We start from the raw sequence: 22,552 nt of genomic DNA, 5'->3' as shown, positions 1-22,552 counted from the left end.
GAGCGCTGCCATGATAGCGGTGACAAAGCGGTCCTGCTCCTTCCAGGCAGCGGCAGCAGCAGCACAGGGTGCTGGCTGAGGGGGATGGAGGGGCAAACTTTCCCCCTCCACCCTGCTCTTGGGAAACAATGGCAGTTCAGGGTGGTGAGTGACAGCATTCCACCCCCTGCCTCCCTCCGTCATTCCTAATGGGCTTTTGGCTAGTAAACAATATAACTCTCACCTTTTGGTAGCAGTGCCCAAGCATGAACAACATACTTCTAGCAGTTCTAGTACCGGGCAGCTCTTTTAACACTGATGTCAGTGATCTGTCAGTAATAAACATATCCATCCCTGCACCACATTTCCACCAGGTACCAGGAAAAAGGGGAGTGGGTGGTGATGATCTGGGAGACTCTTTGGAGACCTTTGCTATTAATGCACCTGCACAAGGTAAAACATCTCTTCAACTGTCTCCCCCTGGAACAGATACAATGGGTTGTAAGAAGTATTATGTATGACAGTTCATACACTCTTGTTACTGACTGCCACCTGCATAACAGAGATGACAAAAGATCCACCCAGCTACAGAGTGGATAGGAAGTACCCACAAAACTAAGGACTCTTCTTATTTTGCTCAGCATCCTGGTCTAAACTATCTTGTATCATTTGCACTGAAAAAAAATCAAAGGGTGAGAGAATCTACTCAGTCTACTCCCACAAGGGGGTCTGTAGGATTAATGCCTTAACATCCTGAAGAAGATGTCTTTTCTTTTTATGCATGTATATTACCAGCTGTTTGTGGGGAGGCATCACATGACTTCGGGGGCATGTATAAGAGTCAACTAGCAAAAGGCCTCGCTGCGGAAGGCAGTCTTACAATAAAACATGTTTTATATGTCATGATTCTTTTCCCAAGTTATGACTGACGGGATCTACATCTTCTTTCATTAGAAAAGAGGTTCATTTAGTTAAAATTCACACGAACTCAACAGTGCCAGATAGATGACTGTTTCATGCTCTGGGCCATCAGTTCAAATGGAAAAGTCAAAGTATTACCTTTATTTATGTGTTGATGCTAGAAAACAAGTTTGCAATATCCTTCAGACTTGATACTCTGAAATTCCAGCCTCAACAAACAGCATAGTTCTTCCTGGAACTTGAGCCTTGTGAATTATCCTGCATGAAACCTTGTCAACATTGAATAGCCTTGGAATATTCACTTATCTCAGCAAAATCCTACTCATTCCCATGGTTGGACAGCAGACACAAAGTTTCAGTAGGATTGCCCTTCAGACTTCTGCCTTCCTCAGCTGCACTTATACAGACACCTCAAACTAGGCTTGGGCACATTTGCTAGGAGCTAGGTTGCCCCAGATCTTAGAAGCAACAAGAAACTAGGTTAAATATTTATGTAGCTTTTCAATCAAGTAGAAAACTAGTATTTCAAATACTGGAAGACCACATGCCTGCTGTGTGCTATCAGACATGCCAGATGAATTATCCCTTTCTGTGCAAGATGGCTATGTTGCACCGTCAGTGAAGCACACAGCTTCAGTTTCATCCATTAGCACTGAACCTGGCAGGAGAAAGGATGTGGAGATGGATTTCCTTTACTGAAGGAACCAAGACCAGCACAACTAGTCCCTGAAATCTGTCATCTACCACTGCTTTAACAGGCTAGGGATATGCAGTCAACATATTTCCCATCTGAGGAAGCACTCTTTGCTCCCCTTATGCTGCTCAAAGGCAGACAAAGTGAAAGGATCACTAGTGAATGCATGTCTTTGGGACTAGAAAAAAGAATTCAGTGTGAATTTAGTCAAATACTTCCAATTCCCTGGGTAAAACAAAAATATGGAAGCACAGAGAAAAAGTAATCTTCATTACCCTGAATGGAGCTTTTCTGACACTAACTTCATTTGTTCATTTCAAGTCAGGAAAATCCTCCTTCTGTTTGAAAAAAAAAAAAGACTGGCATTCTGATTGGCCATGGTCAAATAGGAGGGCAAGATTTCCATCTGCACAAGTAATGAAAGAATTCCTTCAGACTCTGTCCTGTAGATTTCCACTGATGCCAGCTGAGAATCATGTCTGCCTGAAGTCAAGTTCCACTATGTGGCTTCTCTTTTCTTTTTTAACAAAGAGATCATTTTTACTGCAATCATTAAAGCTGCATCCGGGAGTACTGAAGGAATTGACCAGTGTCATAACAGAACCACTGGCCTGGATGTTTCAGCACTCGTGGCACTTGGGTCAGGTCCCAGACAACTGGAAAAGCGCCAATGTGGTCCCTATTTTCAGGAAGTGGAAGAAGGAGAATCCGAGTAATTATAGGCCAGTCAGTCTCACTTCCATCCTTGGGAAAGGTCTTTGAAAAGGTTATGAAGGATCATATTTGTGGGAGTCCAGTGGGAAAAATAATGGAGCCAGGGCAACCAGGATGGATTTGTAGCAGGTAGATCATGCCTGACCAATCTGGTTTCGTTTTATGGCAGGATCACAAAATGCTTAGACGCAGGAATAGAGGTGGATATCATTTTCCTGGATTTTAGCAAGGCCTTTGATACATCATCTCATCCCATTTTCATAAATAAATTAAGGGGCTGTGACATAAATGTTTACATGGCCTGATGGGTGGCAAATTGGCTTGGGGGGAGTCACACCCAGAGAGTGGTAGTAGAAGGGTCAGCATTGACCTGGAAGGTTGTGGGTAGTGGGGTCCCACAGGGTTTGGTCCTTGGACTTGTACTCTTCAATATCTTCATCAGTGACTTGGATGTGGGCATGAAGTGTATTCTGTCCAAGTTTGCAGATGATACTAAATTGTGGGGTGAAGTGCACAATCTGGAGGGTAGGGAACGATTGCAGGCAGACCTGGACAAGTTAGAAAAGTGGGCAGTACACAATAGGATGCAGTACAACAAGGATAAGTGCAGAGTGCTGCACCTTGGGCAGAAAAATATCCAGTACATCTACTGGCTGGGAAGTGACCCTCTCAGCAGCGCAGAAGCGGAAAGGGATCTCGGAGTCATAGTGAACTCCAAGATGAACATGAGTCATCAGTGTGACAAAATCATCGACAGAGCTAACCGCATTTTATCATGCATCAGCAGATTCATGACAAATAGAACCAAGGAGGTGATACTTTCCCTGTATGTGGCACTTGTCAGACCGCAGTTGGAGTACTGCGTCCAGTTTTGGGCACCATACTTCAAGAAGGATGTGGATAACCTCAAGAGGGTGCAGAGGAGGGCCATTTATATGGTTAGGAGCTTATAGGACAAGCCCTATGAGGAAAGACTGAGGGACCTGGACCTCTTCAGCCCCCGCAAGAGAAGGCTGAGAGGTGATCTTGTGGCCACCTACATATTCGTTAGGGTGTCGCAGCAAGGATTCGGAGATGCTGTGTTCACCAGGGCGCCTCTTGGGGAACAAGGAACAATGATTACAAACTGACAGAGAGAAGATTTAGGCTAGATATCAGGAAAAACTTCTTCGTGGTAAGGGTGGCCAAAATCTGGAATGGGCTTCCAAGGGAGGTGCTGCTCTCCCCTACCTTGGGGCGGGGGGGTCTTTAAAAGAAGGCTAGATAAGCGTCTGACTGGGGTCATCTGACACCAGCACTCTTTCCTGCCTAGGCAGGAGGTTGGACTCGATGATGTGTTGAGGTCCCTTCTGACCCTAGTATCTATGAATCTACTTATGTTATCAAAGAGCTGAAGAATACAGCAGTGATCATAAAGCTTGTTAAGAAATTTTCCAACTATTTGAGTTGTTCTAATAAAAGATGTCAGTTTTACCCAAAGAATCTTGGCCAGAGTGATTATAAAGTATACTCATCTCACATGAACAGAGACCTCACAAAATAACTAGATTCTCTGGACAAATATTGGGTGCAAAAGAAATACTGGATGTGCAGGACAGATAGCAATGGAAAACATCATGGTCTGGGTCCACATCCTGCTTTAGATGACATCTGAAAATTAAACTGATATGAAGACTGCATTGGAGTAATTGCAGGGAGTCCTGCAGGACCAAGACTTTCAGAGGCAGAGTACTAAAGATTGGATCTCTACTTTGGGAGACTGTCTAGGATATGGAGAATATAATATTACAAAAAACAAAATTATTATAAGCCTTGCAGAGCAAAGTATCTGATTGGAGAAGGACTTTAGAACCTCCTGCCAGGTCTATTTTGTTAGGTTTCTAAAAATATCAGCCTGCAGAATTTCTGCAAAAAATATAACCATAGCAATTTATTAGGAATCTGTATTTAAGAACAGAGCACATATATACATTTTGAACTATGAAGCTGGAGGAGTGCTGGGGGAGAACAGGACTACATTTTCCATTATAAAATATTAAAGGTTCCAAACCAAAGAACTCTTCTTGAAAAGAAGCTATAGAGGTATCAAAGTTGCAATGAGACATAGAGAAGTTTTCAAGCAATACTATAAGTTTTTAATGGTGATAAACCCTGGCTGCTTGTACACACCACGGTGGCTTACTTTGGTTTAATTCTTAAATTGAAGCAAGTGGGTGTTTAAAAACACTGCTTCAAATTAAACCAAAGTAAACCCCTGCGGCATGTACACAGGGGTCGGCCCGATCCTTACCCCACTCTCCAGCGGCGGGAAGAGTGAGCTGCCGGTGGGCTAAGCAGTCCCTGAGCTGTGGGGTGGGGAGCGGTGCTTCCCTCCACAGTAGTGCCCCCCAGGTGGCACACATCTGCAGGCACCTGACCTGGGCAGTCCCAGGGGCACCATGGCCATGGAGGGAAGCACTAGGCCCCCACGCAGCTCAGGCAGGCAGGCTCTAGGAAGGGGGGAAAAATATTAGGCTCACTGAGGTTTTTTTTAGGGGTTGTTTTGGGGTTTTTTTCTTCAGTGGAACCTGCCCGCATGGGCTGCCTGCACAGCCCCTGAGCTGCATGGGGCCCAGTGCTTCCGTCCATGGCTGTAAGGCAGCAAACTAAAACACATCAGACATGTTTTATTTTGTTATGTCCCAAAGTCATTTAACGCTCAATCCACCGCCGACAGTGTAAACAGCAATGCCATTTAAGCAGTGCAAAAGGGCTTTTAAGCTGCTTTAAAGGCCAATTTTGTTGTGTGTACAGCTCTGTCATTTCATTCCTCCTCCACCCCCCGTCTCTAACCGGTTCAAAAGAAATATGGCCAGCTATGCAGTTTTTGTTTGCTTTCATACACAGAAGCCTCTTTGCAAAAACCCCAGATAAGTCTATTGCATACCATCACATCATTAATCATACATATTTTCTAATTTCTATCTAGAATACTTGATTAACTGGACCTTTATAATCAGAACCTGTATTTAATTCAGCATCCTTTGATTTGGAGCCTTACTGTTTCAGTATTTACTGCATTTTATTTGGAAGTGCATGGGGAACCCTGTCTAATCAGAGGTCTGTTTCTATTTAATGAAGACTCAGTTGCAAAGCTGATTAATTTAGGTTTCAAATGGAAGCTTTTATTTACCTTTTAATCCTATACTGTGGTCAGGTTCAGAGTTGATAACTGACATATATTTGCCTGTTTCTGTTCTGTATGCCTCCAATCGTTTCTGTAGTTGGTGTGAAATAAATTAAGCACTTCAGAATTATATCCTGCTGTTTTGCTCATCTTCAAACCTGTGAATCAGAGAAAAGAAATGGAACCAGAGATACTATATAAAAGTTTTTAGCAAAGGCTATGTTAAAAATGGTAAGTCAATCCACAGTTAGGAAAATATTCAAGATTGCCAGCGCAGCCTTGATACTCCTACCCCATTAATGCATAATAGTTTCATGGTTTGTAGGGTCGGAAGGGACCTGAGCAGATCATCTAGTCCGACCCCCTGCCATGGCAGGAAAGAATACTGGGATCAAATGACCCCAGCAAGATGTTCATCTAACCTCCTCTTAAACACCCCCAGGGTAGGAGCCTGCACCACTTCTCTTGGAAGCTGGTTCCAGACCCTAGCCGCCCTGACCGTGAAGTAGCGCCTCCTGATATCTAGCCTAAATCTACCCTCTGCCAGCTTGTGACCGTTATTCCTGGTCACTCCTGGCGGTGCTCGGGGAAACAGTGACTTCCCCAATGCCTGCTGATCCCCCCTGACTAGTTTATAACAGGCCACAAGATCCCCCCTCAGCCTTCTCTTTTGGAGGCTGAACAGGTTCAGGTCCCCCAGCCTGTCCTCATAGGGCCTGCCCTGCTGTCCCCTGATCATACGAGTGGCCCTCCTCTGGACCCTCTCCATGCTGTCGACATCCCTCTTGAAGTGCAGTGTCCAGAATTGGAGGCAATACTCCAGCTGCGGCCTGACCAGTGCCGCATAGAGGGGGAGGATCACCTCCTTGGACCTGCTCGAGATGCATCTGTGGATGTATGCCAAGGTGCTGTTGGCCTTCCTTACTGCCTCTCCACACTGCCGGCCCATGTTCATCTTGGAGTCAATGATGACCCCCAGATCCCTTTCTGCCTCCGTGCTGATAAGAGGGGAGTTCCCCAACCTGTAGGTATGGTGCCGGTTGTTTCTCCCGAGGTGCATCACCTTGCACTTGTCTGTGTTGAAACCCATCCTATTCTTGTCCGCCCACCCTTGTAACCTGTCGAGGTCTGATTGTAGCCTGTTGCATCCTTCCAATGTACCCAAGCATAAGTTAGGACGTCTCTAGTGGGCAACTTTTGTTTTCAGATGTCCCAGGTCCTAGGTGTGTACCTTAAATGCTGAAATATGTCCCTTCTTGCATTCTTTTCTTTATTCAACGTCCATGCTATGTAATGAGTGAGGCAGGGGTACTTTAGATGTATAGGATGTGATCATATAATAAACATGATATCATAATGCATATGTACCTGGGGGCTGGACTGAGATTTAACAAGCAGCTTTAATTCTGGCATTTCCAAACTTTTGAGTATCCTTGATTTTAGAAATTTAATGCTTTTAACACATTTTTTATTTTTATGTAATTTCTTAGGTTTTAAGACAATTCCAGAAAACAGAAAATACTTCAAGTCCAGGGTGACCTCCTGCATAAGTTCATAGGAAAATAGGGTTGGAAGGGGCCTTACAGGGTCATCTAGTCCAGCTTCCTGCTCAAGGCATGATCATTCATGATTAAATGATCCCAGCTAAGTGTCTGTCTAACTTGCTTTTGAAAATTTGCAAGGATGGAGATTCCACAGTGCCTCTAGGTAGCTTGTTCCAATGCTTGACCATCCTCCTAGCCAGAAAGTTCCTTCTAATCTCCAACCTAAATTTCCCCTGCTGCAACTTGAGGCCATTGATTCTAGTCCTGTTCCCTGTGGTCATGGGCCCATCTCCCTCTGTGCAGTCACCCTTCAGGTAACTGAAGATTGCTATTGACTCCCCTCTCAGTCTGTGCTTCTCCAGACCTAATAACCTTTGTTCTTTCAGCCTTTCCTCACAAGTTTTGTTTCCCAAAATCCTAATCATTTGTGTTGTTCTGTGTTGGAATCTTTCCAAACTGGCCAATAGCTTTGGAATTCCTTATCCAATTCCTTCACTACCCTAGCATACGTCCCATTCGGCCCTGCAGACTTGAAAGTACTTCACTTCCATAAGTAATCCCTAACCTGTACTTCTGCTACTTTAGACTGTCTTCTTTCCTGTCTTTGCTGCCAAACGTACTTGTCATCTGATATTTGTAAAGACTAAACTAATAAATGCATGAAATACTTCAGCCTTCTCTGCATCATCACTAACTCGATTGTCTGATGCATTCCATAAGGGATGAATGGTTTCTCTGGCCGTCTTCCTTTTGATATACTTATAAAATCCCTTTTTATGTCCCTTGTCATCTGCATCTCAACTCATACCTTGCCCTTTGTAATTTTCTCCCTGTATACCCATGTGATACTCTTTAACTCTTCTCTAGTAATAGGACCAAGTTTCCATTTGTCGTATGATTCTTTTCCAAGTTTCAACTCATTGAAGAGATTGCTGTGTAGCTAAGCTGGTCTTCTTTTGCACTTGCCATTCTTGCATTGGGATAGCTTGCACCTGTACCCTTACGAGGGCCTCCTTAACACTACAGCCCACTCTTCTGGACTCCCACAAGTTTCCTGAGTTTGTTAAAGTCTATTCTTCTGAAGTCCAGTGCCCTTATTGCACTGCTCTCCTTCCTTCCTCCCCTTAAGATCTTGAAGTATCATTTCATGGTCACTGTCACCTACATTACCTTCCATCTTCACATTCTCAACCAATTCTTCCCTGTTTGGAGTGATTCTGAATTTTAGGCAAGCCAAAGGAAAGTTCTGCGGGATTCTCCCTGACCGAATCTTACATCAACTTTCTTTTGGACAACCAAGTCTGAATCTTACGTCAGCTTTCACTTGTACCACCAAGACTTTGTCCTGAAGCTAATGAGCTTGGTGTACTTAGGCTCTTAGGCTCACATCAGGAGCCTAGAATTTCATTATCTCCTGTGTGCATCATACATTGAAGCTTTCTATGCTGTAAAATGTTCTGAAGGCAAATTATTTGCGGAACTACATAGAAAATCCATTCAGGAGACTATTTTATCCCTCCAGAGTCTTCTGCACTAGTATTAAAAGTATCTAAGCCAGAGAACACGCTTCCAAAGTCTGACAGAACCAGTCTCACATTAGCAGGGACACCCCCAAAATAAAGCAGTGGTTATTTACCTGTACCTGTATGTAGTTCTTCTGTACGTTCCCAGTCACTGACCTCTACCTGTCTTCCATTTGGGTTGTATGAAGATCAGCAGAAAGGAAGTGAGGTGGTCAGAAGCTCAGTGATTTATATTATTTTGCTGAGATACCTTAGCTCTCAAAATATCTTGTATTACTACTGGGATAAAGTACTTCACGTTTATATTTTGTTTTGTGAATCATGCTGCAGCAGCAGATTTCTGTAACCTTTCTGATGCCTGTACAAACTATTTTTAACATAGATCCATAAAGCTTGTTAAATCCCTGCAGACAATCAAGTGCATGAAGTATCCAGTGAAAAAGTTGCATGTAAATTATTTCCTGAAGATGTGTAGCTGCATGAGATTGATACTTCCCTACCTCTCATCCTCTTGGAGTTTGAGTTGATGAATTGCCCCACTCTTCCCCCGCCTTATGTATTAAGTTTTTGTATTATATATAATTCTTTCAACAGACACCAAAGAGCAATAGTTATTCATTAGTGCAGGTCAAGTCATTTGTGTGAGCAAAAAAGGGAATAAATCTAATATTTAATTTTAAAGATTATTCATTACTTACGTACATTTTAACTGAATTGTTGAATTGCTTGGCAAGATTGTTAATATTCCATGTAAATAAATTATCTAAAATATATTGTACATTTAGACATGGTTCAAATTATGCTACTTAATCTATGTGCGCTTTTGATTTAGATATTATTTTAACCAACCTTATTTTGTTTTACTTAGCAAGGTGAAGTGAGGTTGAAGTGTTTGAAAGCTCTTCAAAGCCTGTACACCAACAGGGAGTTGTTTCCTAAACTGGAGCTATTCACTAACAGATTCAAGGTAAGAGTGACAAAAAAGTAAGAAGAAAAAATGTGGATCTCTAAGGCCTATACTAAGACTAAAATTATCTTGCCTAACTGTTTCACCGCCCTGAAATTATGTGCATTAATTTAAAGGAAGGAAAGAGCTATACTGGCTGTGTCTCTGTTTTTTCAGGGACTTATCTGGGTTTGTGGTTTGCATCTGGGAGCTGCAAGACTTCTCTCAGGGGTGTCACAGCACAGTTGCTGCTTCCGCAGCCAGGTAGAAGTGCCCCACATACCTGTTGCTCAGCCAGAGTGGGAAGGTCTGCAGCACACATACTTTCCTGTCTCATTAGGGTTCTCTGGTAAGCCTAAAGCAAGTAGGAGAGTTGGCTTGTGCCACAGCCCTTCCTAGTCCAGCCCCCATCATGTTTCTAGAAAGAGGCACACAGGACATTTCCACCTGCCCTGTATGCCTGTGTTCCTGGGAGGTGCCATGTAGGGTTGGACCAGGAAAGCTGCCACTTGAGCTAGTTCTCCTGCCTGCTTTAGGGTTATCAGGTAACCCTAATGAGGCAGGAGAGCTCATGCCACAACCTTTCCCAGTCTGGCTGTGCATGAGGTGCACAGGTCAGTTTTTCCCAGTGGTGATAGCAGTGGCACCCGGGTGAGGTCTGCTTGAGGTAGCACAACAGTGGTTCTCAACTGGGATTACTGCCTAATTCAGAAAAGTTGGGGAGGGGGTGATCCAACTCTCAAAAGGTTGACAACCACTGATAAAGCTACAAAAGCAAAACTCAGTTCACTTTTTGTAATAGAGAAAGGCCTCTTGGTCTTTTAAGTTAAAAAAAATGCAAGTCAAAAGCAGGAAGCATCAGACCAGAAGCAGGAATATTCCTGGATGTAATTTATGAGGGTGACAGAAACGCATTCTTTTTTTTTAATTAACTTGTTAAATATCTGTCCCTAGGGATGGGGATGATTCTTATTGATCCATCACACAGTCCACCTGTTTACTTTCATTACCCCTTACTCCTGTGTATATTGCATTTTAATACTTGAGTTTGCCATTAGCCTTATACAATGTACGTGGAAGTATAAAGTAAAATGGAAAGTGTTACCTTCAAGATAACTTTTAAATAATTTTAGACTATGTGTCTAAAATTTCAGTTTCAGTTTGTGTCCCTGAAACTGGAGTGCATAGACTGCATTAAAATGAAGTACAAAACCATGTAGGTATCTCACGGACAGAGAAAAGCACTCAGACTAAAAACAAATATGCAGTGCATTAACTTGCATATGCCCCACTAAAGAGGAATTGCAGTTTTTCTGCGAGAGAGATTCTGAGAACGGTCATCCTGTTAGAACATGGTGCGGAGATGAGTTTCTTGGAAGAATCTTCTGTGGTACTTTGACTAGCCTGAATAAATTGGTATCCTTTTTGGTAGTCTTATGGAACAATCAAGTACTGAAAGCATTATTATCAGTTTGCACCGTAGTATTGTTATATTTCAGGGGAAGCACCTTGATAGGTTATTGTAGGGAAGATGTTGCTGGTTCTGCCAACCTGCACTGCATCTGTTCTACAGAAAGAGATTTCAGACTCCACTGCTGCCGTATTCGGTGTCTTTTAACAATACTATATTGTCTTGATAAGCCTCCTGAGTTACTTTCCCAAGAAAATTTGAATTATTTTACTTTGAAAAATGATGAAAAAATTCCAGTGAAAAATTCTAGATAGGACAGGAATGGAAACTAAAATTCTCTACTCCAAAGATAGCTACAGTGCATCATACTGAAAAATTCCTTACAATCCCTTTTGTACTCTGATTGGTTTTATGCGTCATTACAATTACTGTAAAGTCTCCTCAGAAGTCAGAGTTGTTCAGTGAAGGAAGTAAAAGATGAAGGGAAGATATAAGTCTTCCAGTATATAAAATGTTGTTATAAGGATGGCAGTGATTGTTTGTGCACCTTGTGCACTGGACTAAGAGCAAAATGAAATTATTTTAATTTGCAGCAGCGATGATTAAAGCTAGATATTATAGGCAAGCTCCAGAGAATTGCTTTAAGCACCTAAAAAGAGACTTACGTAGAATTTAGATATACAGATCCAAAAGAACAATCCAAAGAACCTTGAAGCGGGGACGAGAATGCAAGTTGCCCCCTCTCTAGCTAGGCACTTAACCTCTAAGCTATGGAGTCAGGGTCCCTTCTGCACTGTGGTCCACCTTCAACAGGAAGGTTGAATAGTGTTTCTCACCCAGAAGCGGGGTAGATCCAGAGAAGGTGCAGTCCCTTTTCTGCACACAGCATGGGACCAGTATGGGCATGTGCTCCTTACAGTATCCTTCTAACCGGTCCTGTGTACTGTATCCTACTAACCAGTCCTGGGCACCCCATGCTCCACACCCCTCTGCCACACGGAGCATGTAGCTGGTCCAGCCCTGCACCCTATGTGCAGTACTCAACAATAGCCCTGGGACTCACTATGCATGTGGCCCTTGGGGCTAGGACAGGGCAATGGCCAGTGCATGGGGTCGGTCCAGCAACCCACGTGCTGGATCATATGCCTCCATGAGCCAGATCCAGCCATATGTTTGATAGCTGTGTTGGAGGTTAGACAGAGCTTTGTCCAGGATGGTTTAGATAGGACTGATCTTGCCTAAAGTGGGCAATTTGAATTGAACGGCAATTTGAATTGAACGACCTCCAAACATATTTTCCATCCCTACTTTTCTGTGTTTTTCACTTGAACTTGATGCTGACCGGGTTAGCTGGGCATGCTCTCAGGATGGCCAATGGATGGAGCTTATCTAAAAATTATGTAAATTTGGGCACCTCCCCCAGCAGCAATATGGATTGCACCAAAGATTAGGGAAAAGCTAGACATCTAGGTGATCAAAATAGATTGCCACTGAATGCATGCAGAAGACTAGGCTTGAGGGAACTTTGCAGTCCAAAATGGAGGTTCAAATAAGTATTAGTACCTAACATGTTTTGTGGTTCCTGAACCAGAGCCAGTCTGGATCACACTTTGGGACTTAGGCAGAATTTAGGTACCTAGATCTGGTTTGTAACTAAAACATCTACTTGGAACTGATCCCTAAATTTTAGGTTTAGCAGTATCCCAACCTAGAAAAACATTTCTAACTGTTAAAAATTAGATGCTGGAACAGGATATGCAAGGAAGTTGTGGGATATCCTTTACTGAAGTTCTTTAACTTGCAGGCTTCTTGCCCACACGGTCAACTTGCTTGGATGAGGGGGTAGAAAGCAGGTTGATGTGGGGGGATGTGGGTGCACTAGACAAACATGGGCCGGCATGTCAAGCGTCCAGTTCTGGGCGCCACACTTCAAGAGGGACGTGGACAATATGGAAAGAGTTCAGAGGAGGGCCACTCGTATGATCAGGGGTCAGCAGGGCTACGGGACCTGAACCTGTTTAGCCTCCACAAGAGAAGGCTAAGGGGGGACCTTTAACGGTCACAAACTGGCGGAGGGTAAGGATTAGATATACACCTTGCCGGGGTCATCTGACTTGGCTGTGTGCAGAGGGTTGAACCAGATTTTTTTTAAGTGGGTTCAGTTTTCATTTCTGTGATTCTGTAAAATGACCTTCTTTGGCTTGATCTGTTTCAGGAAATATGCTTTATTCTTTGGTAAAACAGAATCAAGCCAATAGGGAGGAAAGAAAATCCGAACTCCAAGCTTCTTCCTTAACCCTTGGGATAAGCCAGGTTTTCTTGGCAATTCAGATCAAAACACTCACCATCCAAGAAAATGATAAGAAAATCTTCAAAAGATTCTCTATAGGGCTGTCTCATGTTCCCCCTGTGCAGTCTGAAAGATTTGCCTGTGACAACTACTGCTAATCTAGAGCCACTAAAGCAATGCCAATACTAGGATTTGCTTTTCTTATTATTGGGACTACTCAAAGAAATTCTCTCTCTACCTTCAGGAAAAAATGACTTTTAAAGTTCTCTCCCTATTTTGTGGGGAATGAGAAAAAAACAATGCAACAGCCTGTGTCTGTCCTAGTGTTATACTTGCTTGCTCCAAATTAACAAAGGTAATATACAAGTTCTGTAACAAATTCACAGGAAATAAATTTTCTCCCCAGTGGACCCTAGATGCCTAAGGAATACAATAGAGACAAAACTGAGAGGTTCTTAGAAAAATAATTTACTTAATTGTCATTTGTTTTTCCATGGCTACTTGCTATTCATATGTTTTCTGGTCAGGTTTTATCTGACTTGAGTACTTTAGTGCAACATTTCTGCTTCTCCATTCTTAATTTCAAAAGAAATCTCCAGAGACATGTTGACTATTCAAGCTCAAATGACAAGTCCTAGGAAGCATTGGGCATGTCTAGTAACACTCTTATTAATTCCTTAGTAGTTTGAAGATCCCTTTGATATAATCTAATTAAGGTGAAGGGGAGTTGATAATAGTGCTTCTCAAATGAGAATAATGGCTCTGCCTTTTCAGCCTTTCTGACTGGGTGTTAGAGACTATTCCTGTTCTTAAACTAAGAAGGCACGTGTTATTCAGCCAGAAAGAAACATATATTTTCCACATCAAATCCATATGGAAAAGATGGGAATCATTTCTTTTGAAGGCCAAATCAGATGTCCCAAAAGTAACATTTTAAAAAATACCCAAGTGACTTAGGACAGTGGTCTCCAAAGTGGGGTACATGCACCCCAGGGGGTGCACAAGACAATTCATTGAGGTGCGGGAAGAAAATATTAAAACTTCTATTTCTATTTATATAAATATACATATATTGGGGGTGCATGCTCAAAAAATTTTTGCTGATAGGGGTGCGTGATCAAAAAAGTTTGGAGACCATTGACTTAGGAGACCAGGTCCTATATTCAGTAGTGCTTTAGTATCTCATTGACTGGTACAATCACATTAGAATAAGGACGGCTGGGACAGATCCAAACAGGATGTAGTGGCACAGCTGCGCCTCCCTTTTCAAGTAGACCACCCCACAGGAGTCCCTGGGGTATGTCTTTAAAGTACCCAAAGCAAGTGAGAGTCCCCTCTCCCTTCCCTTTTGTGCTCAGAGCCACATCACTTTCCTTCCTCCCCTGCCTCCCACTGCTGCTTTCCCCACTGCCCACTCCTGTCTACTTCAGCTCTATGGGGGATGGCTCAGTTGGAGGCAGTGGCAATGGATGGAGGGTTCCTCCTCCCCATGTGTGCTTCAGGGGGAGCAGTCAGGGTGGGGGAACTCATCCTCACCCATTTTCACTGCTGCTTTCACTATCCCAGCTGAGTCCAGGTCTCATGTGGCTCAGCTGGAGAAGGCAGGAGCAGCTCTGAAGCTTCCCCTGCCCCCAGGACAGTAGGGAAAGCAGCAGAGGCAGGCGGGGAGGGAAAGTGATGGGATTCTTCCAGGAAGAGGCTGAGTGTTGTGGATGCTACCACCTCTGTAGCACGGTTTGCTGCTCCTATGTCTCCACTTTGCCAAATCCTGGATCCATCCCTGAGAACGGCACAAGAAGAATGGCCTTGAAGGAAAAAAAGAGCACCTGTCAACACTGTGAACTTCAAGGTAGCCTGTCTGACCACAATGTTATAAGAATCAAGGGAACGAAATCTTATTGGGTAGGGACATTGTCTTGTTAGTCTACTTCAGTAGTGAAGAAAGAACCTAAAGTCAAAGGCCCTCTTCTGTTCCAAAGATAAATTCCTTCAGCTCTCGCTCTTTCCCAGTGGTGGTCTGTGTTTTAATTTGTCTCTTAGTAGTTGAATAAACTCCTTTTCAAGCTTTTAAGGACAGTAGATCTCCAATTCTTTTCTCATGAAGCGGCTATTCCTTGCCCAGTACTGTGGGGCAGGGAGCAGCGCTTCTGTGTCACTGAAAGACAAAATGACTGGCACGTCTGCTTCATTTTTTAAAAAATGTTTGGAAAAGAAATCATTTCACTTCTGTCTTCTCTTCATGGGTGCAAGACAGTCTTTAGGAACATTTTAGATAGGCTGAATAAGGTTTTACCTCCCTTCCTTTGCAGGGGAGGTATGCTAATATGACATTTGTCCAGAGTGGTGCTCCTGTGCCACAAGTTGTTTGCCTGGCTCCTGCATGGTGCACAGCGATGTGAGCCAAAGGAAAGTACATTAGCACAAGTTCCCACTCTGGTGTGTTTCTCTGTTAAATGTAGAACCTGTCCTACATATTGCAATGGAGGTACATTCCACTAAGGAAACACAGCCTCTCAGAAAGAACTCAAATAGTTGTCCTGAGTCTAACTCAGAAGAATATCTGTTAAAGATTTATTCTTTTGTAAGCTGTGCGTATAATGTGTTTTGTAATTGTAACAATCATTTTTTTCAGGATCGCATTGTATCAATGACACTTGATAAGGAATATGATGTTGCTGTTGAAGCCATTCGATTAGTCACGCTAATACTTCAGTGAGTATTTCTCAAAATGACTATAATTTTCTGTAAAAAGCACTTTACCCAGTAATATTTACTTTATGTAGATTTCTCTTATGTGTTGTGACAGCTATGTAACACTGAAGTTGATTCCATGTGCAGTAATACTTTCATTAAATAATTTTTGGAGAGGCTGGAATAGGATTAATGGTTTCATGACGGCCAAGGGGCGGCTAGCCACAGAATTCCAGCTGGACATGGTGATTGGGAGCAGGAGGGCAATTGAGGGCCAGGTCATCCTCCATCTGCTTCACCTGTCATCACAGACCCAGCCCCTTGCTCACCAGCTCTGCAGCCAGGGTCACCGCCACCATCACCCTCTGCCCCATGCCAGAGCTATCTTACCAACACAAAATAAAGAAGAGCATCTACTGTCTCAAATAAATGCCAAGATAGCAAAACAAACTAACAATACTAAAGGATAATTCGATTACATTGTTCCCTGCTCACCTTTTAATGCCAAAAAAACAAACCAAGTGCAAACTGAAGTTGATAACTTAAATTCACAGATTTAAAAGATAAAAAGTCAAGTTTACTACTTATTCTGTCCTCCTTTTTTGGTCACATGTTAAATTATCACTGATTCATTACTAAGCTGCAAACACAAAACAGAAAATTTGAAAATTTATTAGTGAATATTAAAATAAAACGCTGTATATGTGCACACGTTATTAAAGAAAGCACAGTTCCTGTGCTGTTGTATTCAAAACTATCAAAAGGATGTATGTTAAAATTATCAAAAACACAATGATGTATAATATAAAAGATATTTATATAAAATATACCCCAGAAATCTATAATTCTTTACTAATAATTAAATATTTAATGCTGTTTGTGAGTTAGGCATGCAAGACCTAATATTCATGCCCCTTTGTATGTGACATATTGGATGGAGCCAGTATTTTTCAACATATTTGTTTATAAATATAGTTATTATAGCTGTACAATCTGAAAAAAATAAAGATAATTACCTATGCAAGCCAAATATTGGCATATTTCCTCTCAATCTGTTAAAAACTGAGTAAAAAAAATAATTGGCAAAATGTATTACAGCAGTTCTGGATACACCTCCAATATTGTGTTTAAGGAAGCTTTTAAGCAAAAAATAATCCTGTTTGTTATATAGCAAATTCTTTCCAGTTTTATAATACTCAAAGGGTAAATGCAGAAGTTTCAAATAAATGTATTTATTCAGTTATATTAAAATATTTCAATTGTATTTAGATTTTTTTTAAATTTACTCTTAACTCTGAATTAAATGGGTCAATAATGCTTGGAGCAGAAATGGTTTGTGGTTTTAATGTTCTTGTAATGTAAGTGTTCTTGACTTCAGTGATACTTGGTTCAGGCCATCGGTGAGGAACCTAAATAGTTTTCATCAGCTAAGAGATCTGACACGAAACTTGCACCGTGAATAGGCAGCCCCCTAGGAGACTGGTAGTAGGCATTCAGTAACATTTTTGCTGGAGGTTCCACCTCTGTTTGCATTTGTAGGTAGTAGAAAGAGTTGTTGATTTCCACCTGGGTTCATGGTGGGGAATGTAAATATTATTTTAAAAATCAGTTGTTTGAACTCTTCTAATTATATCAGTTTGCTCACCACTGAGCTAAATAGTGAAGTCCAGCCTGTAAGCTGGATCAGGCCCGCAGTGGACTCCATTTCCTGGCAGCCCCAGCTCCTGGCCAGTCTCCCAGGAGCCTGGGGACATGACAGTGTAGGGCCACAGAACCGGGGCTCTGCCCGGGCCCGGCCCCACACTGTCACACCCGCATGCTCCTGGTGTCTCCATGGAGACCAGCCAGGAGCTGCGCGTGGAGCTGCTCTGGGGCTGGGGTGGCGGTGACAGCACACAGCGGGGCCGGGGCAGAGCCACAGTCCACTGCCCCCATGCCCCAGCAACGAGTGCAGGTTCTGTGGGCAGGGGCATGCTGGGAGCAGAGCCCTGCCCTGTGCTGTCACTGCTGCAAGATCCTGGCCCGGGAGCAGCTCCCTGCCTGGCCACACACCCTGCCTGCACGGCCCCTGGCCTGTCTGTAGAGACCCCAGGAGCGCAGGGGCAGTAGCAGGTCAGGGCAGAGCCCCAGTTCTGCACCCTGCACTGTCATGGCCTCACGCAGTCACACTCCCGTGCTCCCGGGGTCTGCAAGGAGACCAGGTGGTATCTAGGGCTGTTAGAAAATGGAGTCCGGCCACCAGCCAGATCTGCCATATTGCCACCCCTAGTTTAACTGGTAAGACATACCTATGGGTTGGTCTGAGGGTCATACCACACTGGCACAGAGGGACGGACGGGTTGGGCTGAGGGACACACCATGCTGCCACACTCTGTAGTCCTGGTAAACCATGTTATAATTCACACGTTGTTTGAAAATCTGATGCAATGAACTCCACCGTAGCAAACAAGCCTGATTTCAGAAAAATGTATTAACTAGTAATTGTTAACTGTAATGCATTAATGGTATAAATATAATTACAGTTTAACCATTTAACCTTTCATGCGCCTAGTTTATGGATAAATCAGACTCTAGGCAAGGAAACCCTGACCTTGTCTAAGAAATATCTAGAATATTTGGGACAAGACCTTGTGTTAACTTTGTGCCCAAATGCTCCTTGTCCAGCTGCATCAGCCCCATTTTTGACACTTAACCACAGTTTGCAATTCTGTTTCTCCCTGAATGTGTGTACATACCTTCTGGACTTAAAATGGAGGAGGAGGATAACCCTCCCTTATTTTAGCCAAGTAGCCAATTGGTTAGGTAGCTGTGAGCTGCAGCAACCCAGCTGTGATCCAACATGGGCCTGGGTGCCTTTAGCAACACATCAGCACTCTGGGAGAGGATGCTTAAACCCCTGGAGACTTCAGGGTGCTGTGTGGGGACAGTGAGAAAGTCAGCAGCTGAGCTACAAGGTGTCACTTATGTGAAAGAGCACCCTGTACCTAGGAAGTGTCAAAGAGACCAAAGGAAAAGATGTTGCAGTAGCATCTTTACATTAAGGTAAACTTAAGAGCACATAGGTATAATATTTAGGAGCCAAGGACAGTAGTGAGTTTGTGAGTGTCAGCTGGGATTGCTTGCAGAAACTAACCTGCATTCACACGCATATTCTACAGGCTTGTATAGAATTTCTTCATTGCATATTGGTATGCAGCAGCTGAACAGTATTTTTAATACACAAAATTTAGTGAGAGGTTGAACTTCAGTGAGATCAGAGTAATGCCTGGGACGCCAGTCTGAGGAGCAGAGGAGTCCAGAAGAGCTCGCTCTACTTTAAAGAAGCCTTACTGAGAGTACAGGAACAAACCATCCCGATGTGCAGGAAGTCTAGCAAGCATGGCAGAAGACCAGCTTGGCTTAGCAGGGCCCTCATCAGTAAGCTAAATCACAAAAAGGAAGCTTATAAGAAGTGGGAACTTGGACAAACAACTAAGGAAGAGTATAAGGCTATTGCTTGGGCATGCAAGGATGAAGTCGGGAAAACCAAAGCTCAATTGGAGTTGCAGCTAGCAAGGGATGCAAAGGATAACAAGAAGTGTTTCTACAAGTATATTGGTAGCAAGAGAAGGATCAGGAAAAGTGTGGGTCCCTTACTGAATGGGGAGGACAGCCTAGTGAGAGATGATGTGGAAAAGCTGAAGCACGCAATGCCTTTTTCACCTCAGTCTTCACAGACAAGGTCAGCTCCCAGACTGCTGCAGTGGGCAGCACAGTTTGGGGAGGAGGTGAGGAGCCAGCAGTGGTGAAACAACAGGTTAGGAACTACCTGGTTAGAAAAGCTGAACATATACGAGTCCATGGGACCAGATGGCCCGAGGATGCTGAGGGAGTTGGCTGATGCGATTGCAGAGTCACTGGCCGTCATCTTTGAAAACTCATGGTGATCAGAAGAGGTAGGTCCTGAATGCTTGGAAAAGGGAAATATAGTGCCCATATTTAAGGAAGGGGAAAGGGGGAGATCCAGGGAACTACAGACCAGTTAGCCTCACCTCCGTCCCTGGAAAATCATGGAGCAGGTCCTCAAGAAATCAATCTTGAAGCACTTGGAGGAGAAAAAGATGATTAGGAGTATTCAGCATGGATTCACCAAGGGCAAGTCATGTCTGACCAACCTGAATGCCTTCTAGGATGAGATGACTGGCTCTGTGGATGTGGGGAGACCAATAGATGTGGTGTACCTTGATTTCGGCAAGGCTTTTGATACAGTCTCTCAGGCAAGCTAAGAAAGGTACAGGCTGGATGAGCAGATTGTAAGGTAGATAGAAAATTGGCTGGAGCATCAGGCTTAGAGGGTAGTAATTAATGGCTCAATGTCTGGTTGGCAGCTTATATCAAGTGGAGTTCCCCAGGGGTCAGTCCTGGGCCCAGCTTTGTTCAATATCTTTATCAATGACCTGAAAGATGGCATAGAGTGCACCCTCAACAGGTTTGCAGATGACACCAAGCTGAGGGGAGTAGTAGATACACTGGAGGGTAGGGCTAGGATTCAGAGAGACCTAGACAAATTGGAGGATTGGGCCAAAAGGAATCTCATGAGGTTCAATAAGGACAAGTGAAAGTCCTGCACTTAGGACTATGCACCAGTACAGGATGGGGGCTGACTGGCTGGGCAGCAGCTCTGCAGAAAAGGACCTGGGGGTTACAGTGGACCATAAACTGAATATGAGCTAGCTGTGCACCCTTGTTGCCAAGAAGGCCAATGGCATACTGGGCTGCATTGGTAGATGTGTTGGGAAGTGATCATTTCCCTCTATTTGGCACTGGTGAGGCCACATCTGGAGTATGTGTCCAGTTTTGGGCCCCCCACTACAGAAAGGATGTGGACTAATTGGAGAGGGTCCAGCGGAGGGCAACAAAAGTGGTGAGGGGGCTGGGGGACATGACTTCTGAGGAGAGACTAAGGGTACTGGCCTTATTTCGTTTAGGGAAGAAAAGACAGGGGATCTTATAGCAGCCTTCAACTAGCTGAAGGGTGGTTCCAAAGAGGATGAGAGGATGGAGCTGAACTGTTCTCAGTGGTGGCAGATAACATTACAAGGAGCAATGGTCTCAAGCTGGAGCAAGGGAAGTTGAGGTTAGATATTAGGAAGAATTTTCTCATGAGGAGGGTAATAAAATACTGGAACAGGTTACCCAGAGAGGTGGTGGAATCTCTATCATTTGAAGATTTTCAAGACCTGGCTAGACAAAGCTTTGGCTGGGAGGATCTAGCTGGGGCTGGTCCTGCTTTGAGCAGGGGGTTGGACTAGATGAGACCTCCTGAGGTCCCTTCCAACCCTCATTTTCTATGCTATGATCTTGTTCTCCTAAGCTCTCAATTTTGGGGTCTGTTTTTATTTGCCGATGTATTTGCCTTATACTCATTAGAATAGGAACATGCTGCATTTACTCCAATCCAAGACAAGGTTTTTACACATTTAATATGGGAGGTGGGGCCCTCATCTTATATTTGAGTACAAGGTGGCAGGGGGCAGGCAGCTGCTGTGGCTTGGGCCCTGGCCCTGGTGTTGGAGCCACAACTGCTGCCTGCTCTCCTGCTGCTTTTACCTGCCATCTCTCCCCCCTCCCACTCCCCAGTGCTGCTTGGTAGGGGTGTGCAAAGTGGGCCCTATTCAATTTGGATTTGGCCCGAATCAGGGACAGTGATTCAATTCATTGATTCAGATCACTGTCCCCGATTCAATTCATTCGAATCCAAATCTGAAGATTCAATGCTGATTCAGAGAATCAGCAATTTGGACACAGACACAGCTTTAAATGTTTTCTCTACGTACCTTGAGGTATCAGGTGCAGCTCGCGATTGCTGTGGGGCGGATGGAGCATCCCACAGGAGTGCAGGGGGCCCCCCACGTGCTTGGGTGCCGAGCCGAGAAGTGGACTGGAAGTATTTCCGGTCCTCCTCCGGGTCTGCTAGGAAGCACACAGGGGGCCCCCCCGACTTGGTGATCAGCTGAAGGAAGACCCTGGGTGCACCCCACCCCCCCAACCCAGGAGGCACCAGTCACTGAGCTGGGAGAGGGTGTGGGGGGGGCCCCCTGTGTGCTCCCCAGCGGACCTAAAAGTGGACCAGCAGTGCTTATGGTCCACTTCCAGGTATGCAGCCAAGCATGCTGGGAAGCCATTTTTCTACATGCTACCTAGAGACATGTAGGAAAAACATGTACAGCTATCTCTATCTCCAGATTGATTCAGAGGGTTCTGATTTGATTTGGAGAGATTAAAGGGTCCTCTGATGCAATTCGGATTCAGAGATTCGGCCAACAAGTCAGGCTGAACCTCCGCCGAATCAAATCAGGGACTGAAGCTTTGCACAGCCCTACTGCTTAGCCTCTAGCTCCAGCCTAGAACGTGGAGTATGTGATTGGTCCAGCCCCAGCCTAACCCAGTAACAGCAATAGCAGGGCAGAGGCAGTGGGGGTTCAGGCAGCAGCAGGGACTAGATGGGAGGGACAGGTACCAAGGGGTATCAAGATATGGGGAGCGGGCTTGCAGCAGGGAACAGGCTGCTTGATTTCCCCCAATGCCTGCCCCCTACTGCCTTCCCCAACTACCTGTATCCCCCCTTCCCCCAGCACTGCTTTCCCTTCTGCAGCAGTGAGTTGGATGAATTTAAAATGACCCTCCAATAATT

The 22,552-nt window shown here is 44.1% G+C and overlaps 1 protein-coding gene across 2 annotated transcripts in view; it reads left to right on the top strand.

Annotated features, from left to right (window-relative positions):
- Positions 1-22,552, top strand: part of STAG1 (STAG1 cohesin complex component) — a 305,757-nt gene that overhangs the window by 193,879 nt on the left and 89,326 nt on the right. For both annotated transcript variants that reach the window (XM_090051339.1, XM_090051340.1), the window contains 2 exons: positions 9,410-9,508; positions 15,821-15,900. In XM_090051339.1, coding sequence (XP_089907465.1) covers positions 9,410-9,508; positions 15,821-15,900 — 179 coding nt within the window. The remainder of the gene's footprint in view (positions 1-9,409; positions 9,509-15,820; positions 15,901-22,552) is intronic.

Source organism: Crocodylus siamensis, chromosome 6, assembly GCF_052110815.1.
Source record: "Crocodylus siamensis isolate JL-2025a chromosome 6, ASM5211081v1, whole genome shotgun sequence".
Lineage (NCBI taxonomy): Eukaryota > Metazoa > Chordata > Crocodylia > Crocodylidae > Crocodylus > Crocodylus siamensis.
The sequence above is the reverse complement of the archived record's forward strand: the minus strand, read 5'-3'. Positions and strand labels throughout refer to the sequence as shown.